General features: G+C 45.8%; 1 protein-coding gene and 1 non-coding gene across 3 annotated transcripts in view; both read left to right on the forward strand.

Moving 5' to 3' along the window:
• Positions 1 to 21560, forward strand: part of LOC124563196 (ras-related protein Rab-37-like) — a 334349-nt gene that overhangs the window by 259219 nt on the left and 53570 nt on the right. The window contains exon 3 of one of the 2 annotated variants that reach the window (XM_047130964.1): positions 3154 to 3264. The exons of the other annotated variant lie outside the window; for it this stretch is intronic. Within the exon in view, the coding sequence (XP_046986920.1) occupies positions 3154 to 3264 (111 nt within the window). The remainder of the gene's footprint in view (positions 1 to 3153; positions 3265 to 21560) is intronic. 2 annotated transcript variants of the gene reach the window in all.
• On the forward strand, positions 328 to 402 carry Trnat-ugu. Its single transcript has one exon. It is a non-coding gene; the product is annotated as a tRNA-Thr (tRNA).

A 21560-nucleotide genomic window follows, 5' to 3' on the forward strand; every position in this document is an offset into this window, starting at 1 on the left:
ATCTCAGGCACGCTCCCCGTGAGACCCACATTCTCAACTTATAGTCCATACACTACATTCGTAGTGCCCCTGCCATTATACCCATTACTCGCTCCAGACAGTCCACCGAGTCCCATAGGTGTTCAGTGCATCCGCACTGAAGGAGGTCATCAGCCGGTTAGCCTTAACGATATGAAGACGGCATCTGTTCTCGGTGGATTGTCTGCCACGAGTAGTAGGTATAATGGCAGGGGCACTACGAATGTAGTGTGTGGACTAGAAGCTGAGAATGTGCGTCTCACGGGGAGCGTGCCAGAGATAAATCCCTGCGGTCGCACTATCCTCTGTGCCCTCGGTGGCTCAGATGGAAAGAGCGTCTGCCTTGTAAGCAGGAGATCCCGGGTTCGGATCCCGGTCGGGGCACACATTTTCAACTGTCCCCGTTGGTGTATATCAGCGCCTGTGAGAAACTAATGGTATTGATTTAATTGTAATTTCAACGTGGAAATGGAAGGCTTGTCCGCTTTGTAAAGCGGGATAGGCGACGTACTATGCTGTTACAGGCGTAAGTGTTTCGGCGCACATTGTTCAGGGCTCATTGTTGAATATTAGGCCGCGCAGCAGACGACGAGATCGTTAATTAAGACTGCAATACAATGCAGTGCAGTCCTCAAAACGGGACAGAGGATCAATGAAAAAACGTCACATGGTCGTTTCTTGGTACATCTGGTCGATAGTCGTGTTCTGGTACGCCGTCATCCAGACGAACAGCTCCTCGAACATGAACCGGGTCTGGAGGCAGATCACTGGCGGAAATTTTGTACTATGGGGAACATCCACCTTGGCTTTCATGCGACCTATGGTAGAAATCGAAGGTACTATGGCAGCTGTGGACTACACGAATATAATTGCGGACCAGTTGCATCCTTACATACGTGACATCTTCCAGACGACGAGTCTTCCAGAGGGATAACTGTCCGTGCCCCAAGGCCAGAACTGTGCAGTGGTGGTTCGAGGAGCGTGATAGTAATGTCTTACACATCAGTTTAACGAAAGTACGAGCACACTAAATAGGTTCCCAGATATATGGGTGGCTCGAAGACTTCTTAAGTAATAGAACCTAGACCTCGACGGCGAGTGGTCGTCAGAGATAAGGATGTCGTCAGGAGTGTCCCAGAGAAGCGCGATAGGTCCGGTGTTATTTTCTGTATCATGAATGATCTGGTGGACAGGGTGGGCAGCAATCTGCGGTTGCTTGTTCATGATGCTGTGATGTACAATATACAAAAATGCAAGTTCATGCGGATGAGTAGTAAAAACAAACCCGTACTGTTCGGGTACAGCATTTTTAGTGCCCCGCTTGACACAGCCACTCCGTTAAAATATCAGGGCGTAACGTAGCAAAGCGATGTGAAATGGAACGAGCGTGTGAGAACTGTAGCAGGGTTGGCGAATGGTCAACATCGGTTTACTGGGAGAATTTTTGGAAAGTGTGGTTAATTTGTAAACAACACCACGTACAGGACGTTAGTTCTACGTATTCTTCCGTGCTGCTCGAGTGTTTGGGATCCGCACCATGTCCAATTAAGTGAGTTCGAGCAACGTGTAAGTATTACGGAGATGCTTCGGGAACTCAAATGGGTATCACCGGAGGGAAGGTGACGTTCTTTCCGAGGGACATTATTGCGTAAATTAAGAGAACAGGCGTTTGGGCCGGCCAGGGTGGCCGAGCGGTTCTAGGCGCTACAGTCTGGAACCGCGCGATCGCTACGGTCGTAGGTTCGAATCCTGCCTCGGGCGTGGATGTGTGTAATGTCCTTAGGTTAGTTAGGTTTACGTAGTTCTAAGTTCTAGGGGACTGAGGACCTCAGAAGTTAAGTCCCATAGTGCTAAGAGCCATTTCAACCATTTGAACAGCCGTTTGAAGCCGACTGCAGAATAATGCTACAAGCGCCAACATACATCTCGCATAACGAGCACGAAGCTCAGATACTAGAAATTACCGCTCATACGGAGGAATACAGACCGTCGTTTTCCCCTCGCTCTGTCTGCGAGTGGTTCAAATGGCTCTGAGCACTATGGGACTTAACTTCTAAGGTCATCAGTCCCCTATAACTTAGAACTACTTAAACCTAACTAACCTAAGGACATCACACACATCCATGCCCGAGGCAGGATTCGAAACCTGCGACCGTAGGGCCGCGCGGTTCCAGACTGTAGCGCCTTTAACCGCTTGGCCACCACGACCGGCTGTCTGCGAGTGGAACAGGAAAGAAAACGACTAGCGGTGGTACAGCGCGTGACGTCCGCCAAACACCGTACGGTAGCTTGACGAGTATGTATGCAGACGTAGACGCAGATGTAGGTCTGAACGCAGGCCAGTGTGGCCGAACGGTTCTAGGCGCTTCAGTCTGGAACCGCGCGACCGCTACGGTCTCGGGTTCGAATCCTGGATGTGTGTGATGTCCTTAGGTTAGTTAGGTTTAGGTAGTTCTAAGTTCTAGATGACCTCAGATGTTGAGTCCCGTAGTGCTCAGAATCATTTTTAGGCCTGAACCCCATGGAACAGATCCTGGGCTCTACGGGGCAAGTGCTCATCACCTACAAACCACTGGCCGGTAATTTACGAGAATTGTGTGACCTGGGCGTAGATATCTGTGTCAGATACCTCTTAAAAACTACGAACAGCTTGTCTGTTCAGCGTCATGCACTATCGTTGCTGTAGTGCTTTCCAAACATGGAGCAAAACACTGTCAAGCAGGAGGTCATAATGTTTTGTCTCCTCAGTGTCTGTCTGGTGTTTCGAGGTGCTGAAGAACATCTGACTACTGACTGTCGTGTATAGCATTATCAAGGCAACAAGAAAGTTGTACGTGTGCAGCATTACAAAGTCAGCAAGAAATATATTAGATTGAAGTGGAAGTTGCATGCTGCTAGCTATCACATTGTAGCCATGCCTCGTGCATTTCCGACTATTTTTTATCTAAATAAAAAAAGTTGCGTGGACCCCGGCAGTAGCCAAGTAGTGTTACAGGATGCACCCGACTCATCAGATTTCTTACTGCGGTGCTGCGTGATTTTCTTCATGTACTTGTTATGCAGATCGGCACTTTGCAGGGCCTTAGTGACAGGAGCGCAGCCGCCTGCGTGAGGCCGCACGTGTTGACGTTGCAGGTGATGCTGCTGGGCGACTCCGGCGTGGGTAAGACGTGCCTGCTGGTGCGCTTCCGCGACGGCCGCTTCCTCAGCGGCAGCTTCATCTCCACCGTGGGCATCGACTTCCGGGTGAGCAGCCGCAGCAGCTGCCACCCCCGCAAGCCACCACCGCCTCGCCGCAGACGCCCCCAGGGGGTCGCTGCGGTCACTGCTGCCGCCGCTACATCAGCGACGCCCCGCTGCTTCCGTTCGCCTGCGGCGTTCCCTGCTATTGACAGTTCAGGATGTGCTGTTCATTCATCCTTAACTACATTCGTCAGCAAAACTATGTTCTAACTATGGAGAAAGTAGGAACGTCCACATGGGGAGGAGGGAAGGGGGGGGGGAGGATGGGAACAGAATATGTAACACGACGCTTGAGTCCTGGCTATTATTTAGTCTAACAGGTGGCTCCAGCTTTCACGTTTACAGAAATTCCTTACCTTCTTCTTCTTTATCATCGCCCTGTCCCACGTCACGTAGGGTCGGCGTTGCTCTTCTGGATACTTCTACATCTACATTTATACGCCGCAAGCCACCCAACGGTGTGTAGCGGAGAGCACTTTACGTGCCACTGTCATTACCTCCCTTTTCTGTTCCAGTCGCGTATGGTTCGCGGGAAGAACGACTGTCGGAAAGCCTCCGTGCGCGCTCGAATCTCTCTAATTTTACATTCGTGATCTCCTCGGGGCGTATAAGTAGGGGTAAGCAATATATTCGATACCTCATCCAGAAACGCACCCTCTCGAAACCTGGGGAGCAAGCTACACCGCGATGCAGAGCGCCTCTCTTGCAGAATCTGCCACTTGCGTTTGCTAAACATCTCCGTAACGCTGTCACTCTTGCCAAATAACCCTGTGACGAATGTCAGCCATTTTTTCGTTTGCGCGAGGATTTAGAGAAGGAACTGCAGTGCGGTCTTCCTCTGTGAAACAGCTTTGGAAAAAGGTATTTAGTATTTCAGCTTGACGCGTGTCATCCTCTGTTTCAATGCCATCATCATCCCGGAGTGTCTGGATATGCTGTTTCGAGCCACTTACTGATTTAACGTAAGACCAGAACTTCCTAGGATTTTCTATCACGTCGGTACATATAATTTTACTTTCGAATTCACTGAACGCTTCACGCATAGCCCTCTAGCATAGTACTCTATCCATTGCCTCTTCCTTCTTCCATCCCTTTACCCTTAGGTCCCCGGATATCTTATCCTTCCACCGGTCTTCCTCTCCTTCTCGCTCCTTCAATCTTTTTATCTCCAACTCTGTTTCCGATATACTCTTCCCCTTTTCTCTGTAAGTGTCCGTACCACCTTAGTCCGCTCTCTTGTATCTTTTTCCCCATGGGTCTCGCCTTCACAGCTCCTCTAACAAATTCATTTCTAATCCTGTCCTTCCTTGTTACCCCACACATCCACCTCAGTATCCTCATTTCCGCCACTTCCATATTCCTTTCCTGGGCTACTGTGATTGGCCATGTCTCTGCCCCGTATATCATAGCAGGCTTTACCACCGACTTGTACACTTTCCCTTTCAATGCTCACCTTCTTGTCACACAACACTCCTCTAATTTTCCTCCAGGTGTTCCAACCGCAATTTATTCGGTGTTGTATCTCGCTTTCCAGTCCTCCGTCCCTCTGTGTGTACGACCCCAGCTATTTAAATTTGCAGACCGACTTCAGCTCATCACCCTGGATCTTGCAGGGCCTCATCTGCACATCCTTCAGTGCTAAATATTCTGACTGTGTCCTGCTAATTTTCATCCCTCTTTCTGCTAGTGCCTTCCTCCAATAACTCCAGCTTTTCCTCAAGTCTGTCGATGCTCTGCTCACAAAGAACCACATCATCCGCAAACATCATATTCCACGGCGCTTCCTTCTTCACCTCTTTCACCAGCACATCCACAATCAGGTCAAAGAGGTAGGGACTAAGCGCAGACGCTTGATGTAACCCTACTTTTACTGGAAACTCCTTTGTCATGCCCACACTACTTCTCGCCTGTGTGATTGCTCCTCTGCACATTTCCTTCACTAACCTCACATACTTCTCTGGCACGCACTGCTCTCTCATGCTTCTCCATATTTCGTCCCTTGGGACTCTGTCATATGCTTTCTCCAAATCAATGAAAGCCATATGTAGATCGGCTTGTAGCTCCCCGTGTCTCTCCACTATCCGCCTTAAAGCATGTATTGCATCAGTCGTTCCTCTTCCAGGCATGAACCCAAACTGTTCTTCACACACCACAGTCTCCTTGCGTAATCTTGCCTCTATAATTCTTTCCCAAATTTTCGTTGTGTGTGCCATCAGTTTAATAACTCTATAGTTACTGCAGTCTTGCACATCACCTCTCGCCTTAAATATTGGGATCAGTACACTAGTTCCCCACTCGTCTGGCATCTCCTCAGTCGCCAAATCTTCTTCATTAAGTCCTTACCTGAGGCTGTTTAATATGAAAATCTGCCCCCAGTGAAACTCTACTTGTTGGATATTTAATAGATAAGATATTTACAGCACAGGGTGATTCCAAAAGAAAGAACAGATTTCAGTTGTTTGTTACAGACAAACTACGAAGATAGAAAAATATTGCGCACGTCAAGGAATAGAGAAAGGTTCAAAGTTTTATGTTCGCACAGACACTATACCATAAACTCACCACGAGCACCATGCGTCGACCGAGAAACATCGAAACGGTAGTCCACTTCACTCCACACACGAATCAACAGCTCCCTGTTTATTGAATCGACAGCTTCAACAATTCGATTTCTCACCTATTAAAGACTAGCAGTCATGGGTGGTGCAAAGTCAATGCCTTTTGTGCACCCTCACAGAAAAAAAAATCCCAAGGTGGGAGGTCTGGCGACCCGGGAGGCCAAAAACAATGTACAAGATCTTATAATTCACCTCTTCCAATCCAATGTTGTCGGATGGTGGTGTTAAGATAACGCTGCATCTAAAGATGAAAAATGAAATTATTGGAATCTTCGTAAAGTTGAGGACCCAGTTTTGCAGAGTGTCCAGGTAGCACATCCCCGTCACACTTTTCCCCGCAAAAAGGAAAGGTACATAAATTTTGTGAACAGAAACGGCGCAAAGCATATTCAGTTTCGATGAGACTGTTTCATGTTGGAACACGACGCCAGGAGTTTGTGACCCCCAAATTCTTACGTTATGGCGGTTTACTTTACCCGATAGATGAAACGTCCATTCGTCCGAAAAGATGAGGCGTTCGGAAAAAGTGTCCTCTGCCATATCCTGCAGAACTGAAATGCAAAATTGGTACCTTCTGCTACGGAGGCTGGGACGCAATTACTGCAGTAAATGATACTTGTAGGACTTCATATGCAAGCGTGTTTTCAGAAGTTGAGGTTCTTGGGATCAGCCGTACTGTAGACTTAGGCGGCTCTGTGTGAACGCGTGTGGGATACGCTCGACATTTTCATCAGGCGTGCTTGACCGACGAGTGTTCTTCTCTGTGCATATGCAACCATCTTCCAAGAATTTTGGATGCCAGTCACAAATCATAAATGTGACTGTACAGAGGCGGCTTCTTGCTGAATCGACGGTGGGATGCTTGTTGCAAAAAATGGTTCAAATGGCTCTGAGCACTATGCGACTTAACTTCTGAGGTCATCAGTCGCCTAGAACTTAGAGCTAATTAAACCTAACTAACCTAAGGACATCACACACATCCATGCCCGAGGCAGGATTCGAACCTGCGACCGTAGCGGTCGCTCGGCTCCAGACTGTAGTGCCCAGAACCGCTTGGCCACTCCGGCCGGCGCTTGTTGCACTTGGACCATGAATTGACTTCGGTCAAATTCTAACACACTAAATGCTTTCTCTTGGAATTAGTTACCATGTTGCTAAAAACAAACAACGGCACAGCTGTGTCAAAACTTCGAACCTTCCTCTGTTCAATGATATGTGCAGTTTATAGTTTGTGTGTATAAAACAACTTGAACCTGTTCTTTATTTTTGAATCACCGCTGGCAGCCGTAGTTATTCCAGAAGAATAATTTAACGCTCACGGACAGTAAGGTTCATCTAGCCACAAATAAACGTTGATGTTGTTCCGCTCTTCAGTCTGAAGACAGATTGATGAATATCTCTTTGCTAGTGTATCCTGTGCCCGCCCCTTGATCCTTACCCAGCGAGGTACGGATGGAGATTTCAGAGTTTTCTACCGTATCTTCCCCTTGACCCTTCCTCCCCTGCCGAACCGTCCCTAATATAACTTCGCTTCAATCCTTTCGGACAACTAGATACCATGAAAAACAAAACTAACCACCTCGGGTAACTACTATATCCCTGGTTTGACCTACTCACAGGAGACCTGTGCTCTGGCAGAGAGCGAGAATAAACGAATCCTACCTTTTGAAATGAAATCTTTTAGATTTATGCCGAAGCGAACGAAAAAGGATGAGATAACCAGTGAAACAAACTGAGTGGCTGCAACTACAAAACTTAGAATACCGGAAATTCCACCATTTTAGATTAAGAGGGCATGGCCATGTGAAACGGGTGGAGGAAAGCAGGATAACCAAGAAATTTTCTTGAAATGACTGTAAACGGGAAATGACATGTTGGATTGCCAAGGACAAGATGGGAAAACATCGCTAAGTAGATAGATAAAAGTGGCCTCCTTTGAGATAGGAGTATCTCATCAATACACAAAACAGAACCTTAACCGCAAGATATTGTGAACGGAGGATTCGAACCTGCGACCGTAGCGGTAGCGCCTAGAACCGCTCGGTCACTCCGGCCGGCTATTTTCCTAAATCACTTCAGGAAGATGCCGGGATGGTTACTTTGAAAGGGCACGGCCGATTTCCTTCCCCATCCTTTCCCAATCCGAGCTTGTACCCCGTCGCTAATGATCTCGATGTCGACGGGACGTTTAACACTGATGTCCTCCTCCTCGCCCTTGAAGACTGGCTTGATGCTATGTCTCTTCAGGAGTTGGCTTGTCTTATCTGTCTCTGAATTACAGAATGGCATTACACAGACTTTTTACTCTCCTTCGCAGCGCTGTTCTGCTTGCTGATACCTCCTGAAATTCTTTGTTATATTTATTTTTATTTTATTGTTTATTTTACACGTCTAGTTCCGTAGGACTGAATTAAAGAACCGATCGGCATACTCGCGGAACGCGTCAGTATATGAAATTACAACAGAAAAGTACGAGTTATTGTAGGTAAAATTTATGTTAATCAGTCCTAAAGGGATGACAAGCTGTAAGTTTATATAAACGCAGTCAACAATGTAACATAGGAATAAGCTTTATTCGACGGAATAAAAGGAGTGATCCGTAAGGAAACCCTTCAGGTTCTATTTGAAGCCACGTGGATCAATGTTAAGGTTTTTGAATTCTCGTAGTAGCTTATTGAAAATGAATGCAGCAGAATGCTGCACACCTTTCTGCAAAAGAGTCAAGGTGGTCTATCCAAATGCAGATTGGATTTCTGTCTAGTTTTAAATTGAGTGAAACCTGCTAATTCGTGAGAATAAGATGAGAATGTTAACAATAAACGAAGTAAAGGAATATATGTATATACATATACTAAGAGGCCAATGTCAGAATACCCAGGCTAATGAACAGAGGTCTACGAGAGGTTTGCGAACTTACACCACTTATTGCTAGAGCCGCCAGTTTCTGAGCCAGAAATATGGGAAGAGTTTCTCCAAAACGAATACTACACGTCATGAGCGAATGAAAGTTAGCAAAGTAGATTGCTTTTCGTGAAGAAGTACTAGCAACTTCAGATACTGTTAAAATATTAAAAAGGTCCTTAACAAGATTCCATGACAGTTTACTATCTGTCTAAACAAGTAGAAATCTGAACTGTTCAGCGTCACTAATCATATGCCTATTCTGTGTAATTAGAACGTAAGGTTTCCATAAACTGTGTGTTGTAAACTGTAAAAACTGAGTCCTACGGTGATTTAGCGTCAGTTTATTTTTACAAGCCATGAACTTATGTCTTCAACTGCACTATTTGAAACAGTGCCAGTGTTGCGTACAACATAATTTTCTACCCAGCTAGTGTCATCAGCAAATACAATTATTTTGGAATCACTTGTAATACTAGAAAGCATTCTCGCAAAGGATATCCCGCGGGTGGTTCAGTTTTAACGACAAGTTTTTAACATCAGAGACGGCTTCGGCTCAGTGACTCCAGGTCCTCAGAACAGCACTATTTAGGACTGGTGGTAATATCAGAAAGCGTGCAGGTACCGGCCCGCATAAGAGGGTATTCTGTGTACACCATGGTTTCGAAACCTGACGAGGACGTCTTGAAAGGGAAAGCCACGGTTTTCTTCAATCTCCGCCAAGAACTTGATGCTGTCGTTAGCGTTATGGTGCATTCCAGTAACCCTCCCAGTTTCTCATGTCTCTGTGACCAGACGATGAGTGTCGCATCACTGTAGCGGTTACTCTATCAAACTTTATTAGTGGTAGGATAGAGAAAACCTAAAGAAAAGCTACCGGCCTCGCGACGAGTGACTCAGAAATGCTAAGGATTTTGCAATCAGAGACATTACCAGAAAGACGCCCTGCATTTCGTAGACCATTTTATAGCACCGGGCACGTAAGAAGTAACGTACACTACTGGCCATTAAAATTGCTACACCAAGAAGAAATGCAGATTATAAACGGGTATTCATTGGACACATATATTATACTATAACTGACATGTGATTACATTTTCACGCAGTTTGGATGCATAGATCCTGAGAAATCAGTACCCAGAACAACCACCTCTGGCCGTAATAACGGCCTTGATACGCCTAGGTATTGAGCCAAACAGAGCTTGGATGGCGTGTACAGGTACAGCTGCCCATGCAGCTTCAACATGATACCACAGTTCATCAAGAGTAGTGACTGGCGTATTGTGACGAGGCAGTTGCTCGGCCTCCATTGACCAGACGTTTTCAATTGGTGAGAAATCTGGAGAATGTGCTGGCCAGGGCAGCAGTCGAACATTTTCTGTATCCAGAAAGGCCCGTACAGGACCTGCAACATGCAGTCGTGCATTATCCTGCTGAAATGTAGGGGTTCGCAGGGTTCGAATGAAGGGTAGAGCCACGGGTCGCAACACATCTGAAATGTAATGTCCACTGTTCAAAGTGCCGTGAATGCGAACAAGAGGCGACCGAGACGTGTAACCAATGGCACCCCATACCATCACGCCGGGTGAAACTCCAGAATGGCGATGACGAATACACGCTTGCAATGTTCGTTCACCGCGATGTCGCCAAACACGGATGCGACCGTCATGATACTGTAAACAGAACCTGGATTCATCCAAAAAATGACGTTTTGCCATTCGTGCACCCAGGTTCGTTGTCGAGTACACCATCGCAGGTGCTCCTGTCTGTGATGCAGAGTCAAGGGTAACTGCAGCCATGGTCTCCGAGCTGATAGTCCATGCTGCTGCAAACGTGGTCGAACTGTTCGTGCAGATGGTTGTTGTCTTGAAAATGTCCCCATCTGTAGACTCAGGGATCGAGACGTTTCTATACGATCCGTTACAGCCGTGCGGATAAGATGCCTGTCATCTCGACTGCTAGTGATACGAGGCCGTTGGGATCCAGCACGGCGTTCCGTATTACCCTCCTGAACCCACCGATTCCATATTCTGCTAACAGTCATTGCATCTCGACCAACGCGAGCAGCAAAGTCGCGATACGATAAACCGCAATCGCGATAGACTACAATCCGACCTTTATGAAAGTCATGAACGTGATGGTACGCATTTCTACTCCTTACGCGAGGCATCAGAACAACGTTTCACCAGACAACGCCGGTCAACTACTGTTTGTGTATGAGAAATCGGTTGGAAACTTTGCTCATGTCAGCACGTTGTAGGTGTCGCCACCGGCGGCAACCTTGAGAGAATGCTCTGTAAAGCTAATCGTTTGCATATCACAGCATCTTCTTCCTGTCGGTTAAATTTCGCGTCTGTAGCACGTCATCTTCGTGGTGTAGCAATTTTAATGGCCAGTAGTGTATTACTTTCTTCAACATACTCGTATAGTGAGGTGACAATTCGTGGGATAGCGATACTGACATACACAGATGGCGGTAGTAACGCGTACACAAGCTAGGGCAGTGCATTGGCAGAGTTGCCATTTATGATTCATGTGAAAAGATTTCCAACGTAGTTACGCCCGCACGACCGAAATTAACAGACTTTGAATTCGGTATAGCTGTTGGAGCTAGATGCATGGGGCATTCCATTTCGGAAATCATTAAGGAATTCAGTACTGCGAGTTCCACAGTGTCTAGAATGTGCCGCTCTCTCTCACCACGGACGACGCAGTGACCGAAGGCCTTCAATTCACGACCGAAAGCTGCGGCGTTTGGTTAGAGCTGCCAGTACTAACAGACAAGCAAAACTGCTCTAAATAGCCGGCCAGTGTGGCCGAGCGGTTCTAGGCGCTTCAGTCCGGAACCGCGCGACCGCTACGGTCGCAGGTTCGAATCCTGCCTCGGGCATGGATGTGTGTGATGTCCTTAGGTTACTTACGTTTAGGTAGTTCTAAGTTCGAGGGGACTGATGACCTAAGATGTTAAGTCCCATAGTGCTCAGAGCCATTTGAACCATTTTTATTGCTCTAAATAACCACAGAAATAAATCTGGGGTCGTACGACGAAGGTATCCGTTAGGGCAGTGTGGCGAAATCTGGCGTTAATGGGCTGTGGCAGCAGACGACCGGCACCGGTCCCTTTGCTAACGGCACAGCATGCCTGCAGCACCTCTCCTGGGCCCATGACCGTATCAGCTAGACCTTAGACTACTGGAAAACCGTGGCCTGGTCAGATGAACCCCGATTTCAGTCGGTAACAGCTGATGGTAGCGTCCGGGTGTGGCGCAGACCCCACGAAACCATGGACCGAAGTCGTTAACAAGGCACTACGCAAGTGATCCAAGGGAACCGATCATTGACAGGAAATGGTTATGTTCGGCTTCTTGGAGACCATTTGTAGCCATTCACGGACATCATGTTCCCAAACAAAGACGGAATTTTTATGGATGACAATGCGCCATGTCACTGGGCCACAATTGTCCACGGTTTATTTGAAGAATATTCTGGACAATGATTTGACCACCCAGATCACCTGACATGAATCCCATTTAATATTCATGGCACGTAATCTAGAGGTTAGTTTTTGCACAAAATCCTGCACCGGTAACACTTTCGCAGTCACGGACTGCTGTAGAGGCAGCGTGGCCCAATAAATCTGCAAGGGACTTCCAACGACTTGTTGAATCCATGTCACATCCAGTTGCTGCACTGCGCCGAGAAAAGGGATGTGCGACGCGATATTCGGAGGTACCCTATAACTTTTGTCGTCTCGGTGTATATCTGGCGTAATGACCATAACAAAGACCGTTAGAAAAAATTGAGTACATAGAAAGCTACGGTGGCAGTTTTCTTTCCTAACGCACTATTCAAGATTGGAGACTGAAGAGGGAAATCGATTCTGATACAGATGTACACTCCCTACACACAATATGGTGGCTTTCGGAGTACGGATGTTGATGACTAGAAAACTTATTTGACGGCGGCCTTGTGGGACTGTGCGTCCAGAGCTTATTCACGGGGCAGTCTGTGGTCACCTCTGCTGTGTCAACAGTGTCGGATTTACGCCAGCGATAAAGGGACAGATAAACAATGCACGCTTCGTTATTGTTTCAAGAGGAACGCTGTCACGCCCTGCTCGTGTTTATCATCATCGACGTCGCTAAGAGATTACATCCATAAATTGTTGTTTTTTTCCCTCTGGAGCTCTGTACGTTAGGTTGCCGTATGCAAGCATCCATTTTCCATGGCGATGTGACGATTTTCGTCAAGTTCGAGTGATTTAATAGCGGGCAACGATAATTACTCTTCACTTTCGTATTTTTCGTGTATACCGTCCACAAGTCTTCACATTTTTTTTCCCGAGATGAATATCTCTTTTCACTACTCATCTAACGTAACAACAGAACAACATAAACTATTTTCCTAGAATTAAAAGGAAAACAGAGCATTTAACTTCAGATACCACGTTTCTTGACAGCAGTTACGTAATTTTCTGAACACTTTTTATTGAAAGCAGTTCAAAAACACGATGAAGCATTGCTCCAAACAACAAAAAGGTAGAAAAGTAATTCGAAAAGATGAAATCAGTGCAAACATTGCCTCATTTCTGAATCTAAGGATTCTGCATTACTCTAATGAGTGCTCTTTACACAACAAAGTTCCAGGTAAATGTAGGAGCGCCGTTTCTATAACTATTTTCAGATAAAGAAGTCGAAATGAATGCGAAAATTGCTCTGGCAGATACGTCATGTAAGATACAAACTAGAATAATCTGTAAGGGAGTGCAGATAATGAATGAAGTACTTCTTTCAAAGGAGTAAAATGGTTCTAAGAAGCGCAGATCTTGCATCGAGTATGTGTTCATTATGAAACGGGTGACAGAGTGAAGAATAGAGTATAGTAATGAAGTTCACATAGCATTTATGGATGACATGAAGGCTTTTGACCAAACACACAGAGAAATTTTCTGGAGCACAATAGAACGAGCGAGCGGTCGTCAATTTAAAAGCTTTACAACTGAAGCAGTGATTTCCAGACAATTTCCAGAAAAAGTGCATATCACACTCATATTGGAATACGTATACATAAATACAACAATGAAGACCAAAATTGATTCAAAAATTTCTGATAAAATCCTCGTAAATCTGGATATTAGACAAGGGTGTACTCTGTCATCCGCTCTTTCTGATGAATGTGCTGATGATCTCTTGAGAGTGTAAACTCTGGTTTAGAAAAATCATACGAAACCACCATCCACAAATTGATCTTCTTGCGCGAAGAATATAATATGGCGATCTCTATTGGAAAGACAAAAGTGGTTACATTTAGGTAAATCGACTACATAAAACCAACAATTGTCGTTTCTGCAAAGTAAAAATTTTTAATTATGTTGGAAATCAAGTAAGATATCTAGGATATCAGGATGCAGATAAAGGTCTTGGAAAATTATATGTGTCGCTATAAACAAAATTTAAAAAAACAGGTGAATAAAGGAAATGAAATTAAATGTTATTAAACCAGGGCAGTGCCTGTACTTCTCTACCGCAGTCGTACCTGCACCGAGTAATAAACGATAGGTTATTAAGATTGAAGCGTCTGAAATGTGTTTTCTGAGAGGTGTGAATGGATATACAAAATGTGGTAAAATGAATAATGAAAATGTAAGAAATAGTTAAAAGTTGAACCAATAAAAGTTATAATAGATTAATAGAGAAATAAATGGAGTGGGTATGTGGAAAGAACGTCAGATCGCTGACTAGCACTACACGCAATAAAATATGTTTCACATGGAAAAAGAAGGCTGGGAAAATACAAGTAGAGATGGCATGAATCATGCTGACACACGAAAACGGAGCAGGCATCACGTTTAATTCCTGAAAGTGAAAATGATGATGATGATGATGATGATGATGATGATGATGATACCAAAGTTCTTCCACCCGCATTGAAACTTCTCTCCTTCAGGTCGACAGTAAAGAACGTTAACAAAGCATCGATGCACCGCATCATGGAGACATTTTCTGTGATATTACTTTAGACGTACTGTCGCACACACCACTTTAGATATGAACACGACTGTATCTTGTCACATGTCCAAGATTAGTTCCGGTAATCAATAGCTGGTACCACACTTGACTTTGCTGGGTGGTAGATAAGTGCGAAGAGCAATATCTCTCTATCAATACCTCGCAGCCTCAATCTTCCTCTCTCTCTCCCACCATCCCCCCTCCCTTCTCTCTCTCTCTCTCTCTCTCTCTCTCTCTCTCTCTCTCTCTCTCGCTCTCTCTCTCTCTCACACACACACACACACACACCCACACACACACACACACACACACACACACAATCACAATCTTTGAAACAATTCGAGCAAAATCAAATCACTGATTGAATCCCGTGCTCTTTTTAGTCATTGAATTTGAATATCCGTTGCTGCAAAGCTGAATGTCAAACGGGATGACCGGATACATCGTTTTTAGAATGCAAGTACATGGCATTTTAAACATGTCTATTCATGCTGGCACATAATGGTTGTTGTTATATTGTCTTTTCAGTCGAGAGCACAAAATTTCATACAGTCTCCCAGATTTTATGAAATCTGCACTGCTTTAACGAGATATTTACATGTTTGACAAAATAGTGTTCCAGTAACTTCCGGCCGTTTTCTGATGATAGGTCTGCAGTGACTTGGAGAGAACTCTGTAGAGAATAAGTTTTCTGCACACCAGATCGCGACTAGTTGCTGTTGTGCCTGAATCATTTTCTGTTTACAGCGCACTACCGATGTTTCGTAACTTATAGATTAGACAATATAAGCAGTGCGTGTATGGCTGTCATTGCTGTTGCTCTAGTTTGATTTCCGCTTCAGAAAATAAAACTTGTCAAACTTCATACGGTAGGTCTTATACGAACTGACGATGCACCACGAGTACTGGTAAGTACTGCATGTCACTGGATTCACTATCTCACACCATAAGCCTTCCGAAGGAAGAACACATCCTTCGACCATCAGGTAAGCGCAGTTTTATGTCTCTTAATAATGCATTTACAATTTTGTATTCACTACTAACTCTCTTGGAGGTATTAAGAAGGTTACTGTTGCAGCGTATCGTGCTCAGTAGACACGTAACCTGAAAAGATATATTTGGGATTTAATCCTGCAAATGGATGATCTGACTAAAATATAAATACAGACAGTCACAGATCAGAGCTTCGTTCTTTGTAAAGTAAGGCCTTGGCATCTAGCACCTATCATTATCAGACCTAGTATTATGAAGGCTTCAAAATTTTGTGATGCTCTCGGAGATTATTAAGTTTCACGTAGTTTTCTCCAGAGATATGGCGAACAGTTCGGACGGTAGGGGCAGACATACGGAGAAAGTAGCGAGATACAGCTATTCTTCAGTTCCGTTGACGGAGGCAATAGTGAATGTTCTCCCTTGTTATATGTTTTCCAGCATGTAAAAAGTCTAAGAACTGTCCAGTGAGAGGATACGAACGAGAAAGATGTAATGAAGTTGTGTCCTGAAATTTATGGTTTCCATGGTAGAGACCATTTATTCAATCATACATTGTTACAGAGACAGCGGTCTAATACACGCTGTACCATGTTACAGTGTGAATGGTTTCCTCCTAGAGGTTGGTACTGTTCCTCGTACATCATGCCTTAGCGCCCTCACCTGCCATAGTGATTCGTAATGTTGTGTCCGATTCACTTCTCTTGCTGATTCACCTTGTACTGGATGTGATACAGCATTCTACACAACTGTTCCGCATTCGAATCGAGAGCTTACCGACATGGTGTTTACTTGTGGAAAGCAAATGGCGACGGGTAACAAGAGTGTATCAGGAGACCTATCCACACAGACAACCACCACACCATTCAATGTTTGCAACAGCATTTCGCCGTTTGTCTGGGACAGGGTCGTATCAGGAAGCAGAAAATCATGTACCCCTAATGTTCGGACACCAGACTTGGAGAAAAACGTCGTTAACATTGGGAAATGCGTCCGCCCTGTCAGTACCAGGAAGTTGGCCCTCCAGTACAGGGTAAACCAGACGACCGTATGCAACATTCTCTATGAGAATTGTTACTATCCTTATCACTTACAGCGTGCGCAGGGCTTATTAGCGACAGACTTTCTACATCGGGAGCAGTTTTGTCACTGATTTCTTCACCAGGCAAACACGATTCCTGGATTTGTGTCATTCATCCTAGTCACAGACGAGGCCACCTTAACATGGAGTGGTATCTTCAACTTTCATAACAGTCATCTGTGGGATAGTATGCAGAACCCCCTGCATACCAACTTGGGAGAAATAGTGGTTCGAGTGAAAATTACTCTGGCAATCACCATTTGCAATGTCTACCTCCCTCCAGGTAGGCCACTTCCTTACATTGCACTGTCTACCTTAATCCAGCAAATCTCGTCCCTTTTCTCCTCCTTGGGAACTTCAATACCCACCACCCACTGTGGGGTAGCGTCACTTTAAAGGTAGGTGCATCCTATTCGACCAACTTATCACGGACCCCGATTTGTGTCTCCTCAGTGATTGTTCCCTTACCCACTTCAGTGCCGCTCATGGCACCTTCTCTGCTATCGGTCTCACGATCTCCTCCCCTGCCCTCAAGGTTTTCCTACATTGGTCATCCCATGATGACCTTCGTGTAGGTGACCACTTTCCGGAGATTCTATCGTTCCCCTGCTGCAGCCAGGCAGACAGGCCATTGTCTGCTGTGCATTTCAGCACCTCCCTCTCGAATTCCATTGATGTAGTCCTGCAGGGCGTCTCTGCCACTAATCTTTATGCTGCTGGCACTGCTGTCCCCCTGTCCATAGGTCCTCCTCATCGTCAACCGGTACCGTGGTTGATCAAGGACGTCGCAGTCGCCGTCCAGCACCGCTGACGGACGTTGTAACGATTTAAGCGTCACCCTTCACACACCAACCTCCTCGCTTTTAAGCGTCTCTGCGCAAAGGTTCGTTATCTTACCAAGTGGAGTAAAAAGGAGTGTTGGGAGCGCTATGTTTCCTCCCTGGGGACGTATGCCTCTTAATTGCAGGTTTGGTCAAAGCTCCGTAGCCTTCTGAACCGCCAGCGACAGTCAACTGTCCAGGGTCCTAGCCCACAACGTGCTCTGGGCACTGATCCATTGGTCCTAGCAGAACACCTCGCGACAGTATTTGCAACGGCATTGGCGTCCTCTTCCTACCCTACTGCCTTTCTCTGGCACAAACACAGAGGTGAACAGACCCACCTCTGTTTCATCCTGCACCACGCTGAACCTTATAATGAATGGGAATTGTTGCAGGCTCTTAGCTCTTCACAAGACACGTCCCCAGACCCGGATTCCATCCACAATCAGATGATTCAACACTTGGACGTTCCCCAGAGGCAACATCTCCTCAGAGACTTAAACCACATTTGGCTCACGGGTCACAATGGCGATACAGTATAATTAGCCCTGTACTTCAGCCTGGGGAGAACCCAACCTCTTTAGACATCTACCGCCCAATTAGCCTGACGAATGTACTTTGTAAACTGCATGAAAGGATGGTCAGCTTCAGATTATGTTGGGTACTCAAACCTAGGGGCTTTCTGTCCCTGTATCAGTGTGGCTTCCAGGCAGGACGATCTCCAACTAACCATTTACTCTGATTGGAATCAGCCTTCTGACAGGCTTTTACTCACCGCTGGCAGTTTGTCGCGGTCTTCTTTGACCTACATAAGGCGTACAACATGGCTTGGTGCCATCACAATTTAGTTGCCCTCCATGACTGGGGCTTCTGCGATCCCCTTCCAATTTTTATCCGCGAGTTTTTATCTCACTGGCTCTTCCGGGTTCGAGTTGGCACTTCACTCTGCGCTCCTAAGATTCAGGAGAATGGTATCCCATAGGGTTCTGTGCTAAGTGTCACACTCTTCCTCATTGCCATCAATGGGCTTGTGAACTCTGTTGGGCCTCTGGTTACCCCAGCTTTGTATGTCAATGATTTTTGCATCTGTTTCAGCTCCCACTCAGTAGCAACTGCTGAGCACCAGCTCCAAGGTGCCATCTGAGGGGCCTCTGCGTGGGCCACCTCCCATGACTTCCAGTTTTCTCCGTCCAAAACGAGGTTTATGCATTTTGGTCGTCGACCCACCACACACCCCGATCCAGAACTCTATTTAGGCTACAAGCTCCTTGATGTTGCAGCACAGTCCCGTATCTTGAGCCTCATTTTTGATAACAAGCTGTCATGGCTGCCCCACATTTTCCACCTAAAGACTATATGTATGCAGAAGCTTAATGCTCTCCACCTCCTGGTCCACACATCTTGGGATGCAGACTGTTCCACTCGTCTCCATCTTTGCCGTGCTATGGTTTTATCCAGACTAGATTATGGTATTCAGGTTTATGGCTCAGCAGCTCCTTCCACTTTGAAACTGCTTGGCCCTGTTCACTATTGTGGAGAGCATCTGGCTATTGGTGCCTTTCGCACTAATTCCATTGATAGTCTCCTCACAGAAGCGGGGATTCCCCATCTACACATACGACAGAGCCAACTCCTCGTTTCTTACGCAATCACCGTTCGCCAATTCCCTGACCATCCCTTGTACACTATGATCTTTGCCGACGAGGGATGTCTCCCTCCTGACACCCACCCCCAGATGGGATTGCCGCTTGGCAAGCGTCTAACTTCCTTCTGTCGGGATCTCCAACTCCACTCACTGGAATGTACCCCATGGGATGGTGCCCAGACCACGGATTAGGACTAATCTATTCTGGGGTCCTAAGATCTCTGTCACTCCTATGGTTTTCTGGTACCTTGTATATGCCATCCATGCAGAGTTTCAGGGTGCCACCATCTTCTACACTGATGGTTATAAGACAATCGTTAAGGTGGGATATGCTTTCACGTCTCCTACAGGCTTAGAACACCATTTATTGTCAGGATCATGTAGTGTGTTCATAGTGGAGCTTCTAGCCATTCACAGAGCTCTCCTTTTTGTTTCTCAGGCTTGCCTCCACAGTGTTTTAATTTGTTCAGACTCAGTGAGCAGCCTGCAGGCTATCGATCGATGCTACTCTCATACCCCATTGGTCTCTGCTATCCATGACCTTCTCTCTGCCCTTGGCCGTGCCACCTGCTCCGTTGCCTTTCTCTGGGTCCCAAGTCATGTGGGCACCCCAGGGAACGAACTGGCTGGCCGTTTGGCTAGGGAAGCAGATACTTACTCCTCATTTCCTCTCATGATTCCAGCTGTGGATATACGAATCTACGTCAAATCTCTCTTTGCCCACAAATGGAATGACATCTGGTGCACTACTCATCACAGTAATAAACTCCGCACAATCAAGGAGTCCACTGCACTTAGACGTTCTTCCTTCCACTCCTCTCCAAAGGAGTCCACTGTTTTATGCCGTCAACGCATTGTTCATACCAGGCTCACCCATTGTTTCCTCCTAAATAACGACCCATTCCCAAAATGTGGTTGTGGAGCCAGACTGAAGGTATCCCACATATTGGCTGAATGCCCCCTTCTTTCGGTCCTTCATGCTAAATATAGCCCTCCCGATTCCTTAAATTTAATATTAGCAGACTATTCACGGACGGTTGAATTGGTCTTCAGTTTTTTCCCATGACAGTGGTTTTTATTTCCAGGTATAAGGTTCTACTTTAGTCTTGGAGCAGGGGCAAGTTTGTTGTGGTTGTGACCTCTTTTCCAGTTTTCACGGTCTGTGACTCCATGACCGCCCCTTTCTTCCAGTTTTTAAAGTTGGTTCACCTTATTTGCCTTTTACTCTGTTTGCTTAATGTTTGTTATTTTATAACTTGACTCCCCTGACTGGATTCGTCCACATTTAGCGGATCCCCTTTCTTCTGTGACTAACTTCGGAATTGCAGGACTGATGACCTCGCCGTTTGGTCCCATAACCCTCTCAATTAATCAATCAATCAATCATTGATCAACACAAATATGCACCTACCCTTAGGATAATGCCCAACCCTACAAGTGGTTTGTTTTTCCTCGACTCGATGGCATCTACCAACAGGACAATGCAACATGTCACACAGCTCGAGGTGGATGTGCGTCTCCCAGAGAATATCAGGATAAGTTTATGGTACTCGACTGCCACCTAATTCTCCAGATTTAAACCCAATCGAGAATCTATGGGACCACATCGATCGGACTTTACGCGCCATGGATCTTCAATCGAGAAAGATAGCGCATCTGACCATGGTACTGGAGTCGGCACATCTTCCAGAACATCATTGACTCTTTTTCCTCGACGTCTCTCAACCGTCTACCCTGTCAAAGGTAGTTGCTGAGACTTTTCAGAGGTGGTCACATTAATGTGACTGGACAGTGTACAATTATTCCATTGATTTACCGCTTTTCTGTTGTGTGCTTGTGGCCTTCCCCTGTCCCTTTTTTCTTTGATTTCTTGTGGCTGAAACACTTGCTACGTTTTATGTTCGATGATACCACGGTCAGGAGACAAGAAATCCTCAGGTAAGACAGCTTTTATCTGGAGAGAGGGAAACGATAACAGAAAGGCAGTTTCAGTTAATTCTTCTATTTGATGTGACTGAGATACACCGCGCTAAACGTTCAATATTCTCATTCCACAACAGGCGCATAGCGCTTTTTCTGCGCCGACTTGAATTACAGTCGCCTCGGTATCACTGCTTTGCAAATGCTTCGCATAAAATTCCAGATACGGAAGATGCGGCGAGCATTTGCCTGTAATCGCCGAAACGGAAATAAAAACGTATGCGCGTTAATACTGGAATTAAAACAGAGTCTTAT

This window comes from Schistocerca americana, chromosome 1, assembly GCF_021461395.2.
Source record: "Schistocerca americana isolate TAMUIC-IGC-003095 chromosome 1, iqSchAmer2.1, whole genome shotgun sequence".
Lineage (NCBI taxonomy): Eukaryota > Metazoa > Arthropoda > Insecta > Orthoptera > Acrididae > Schistocerca > Schistocerca americana.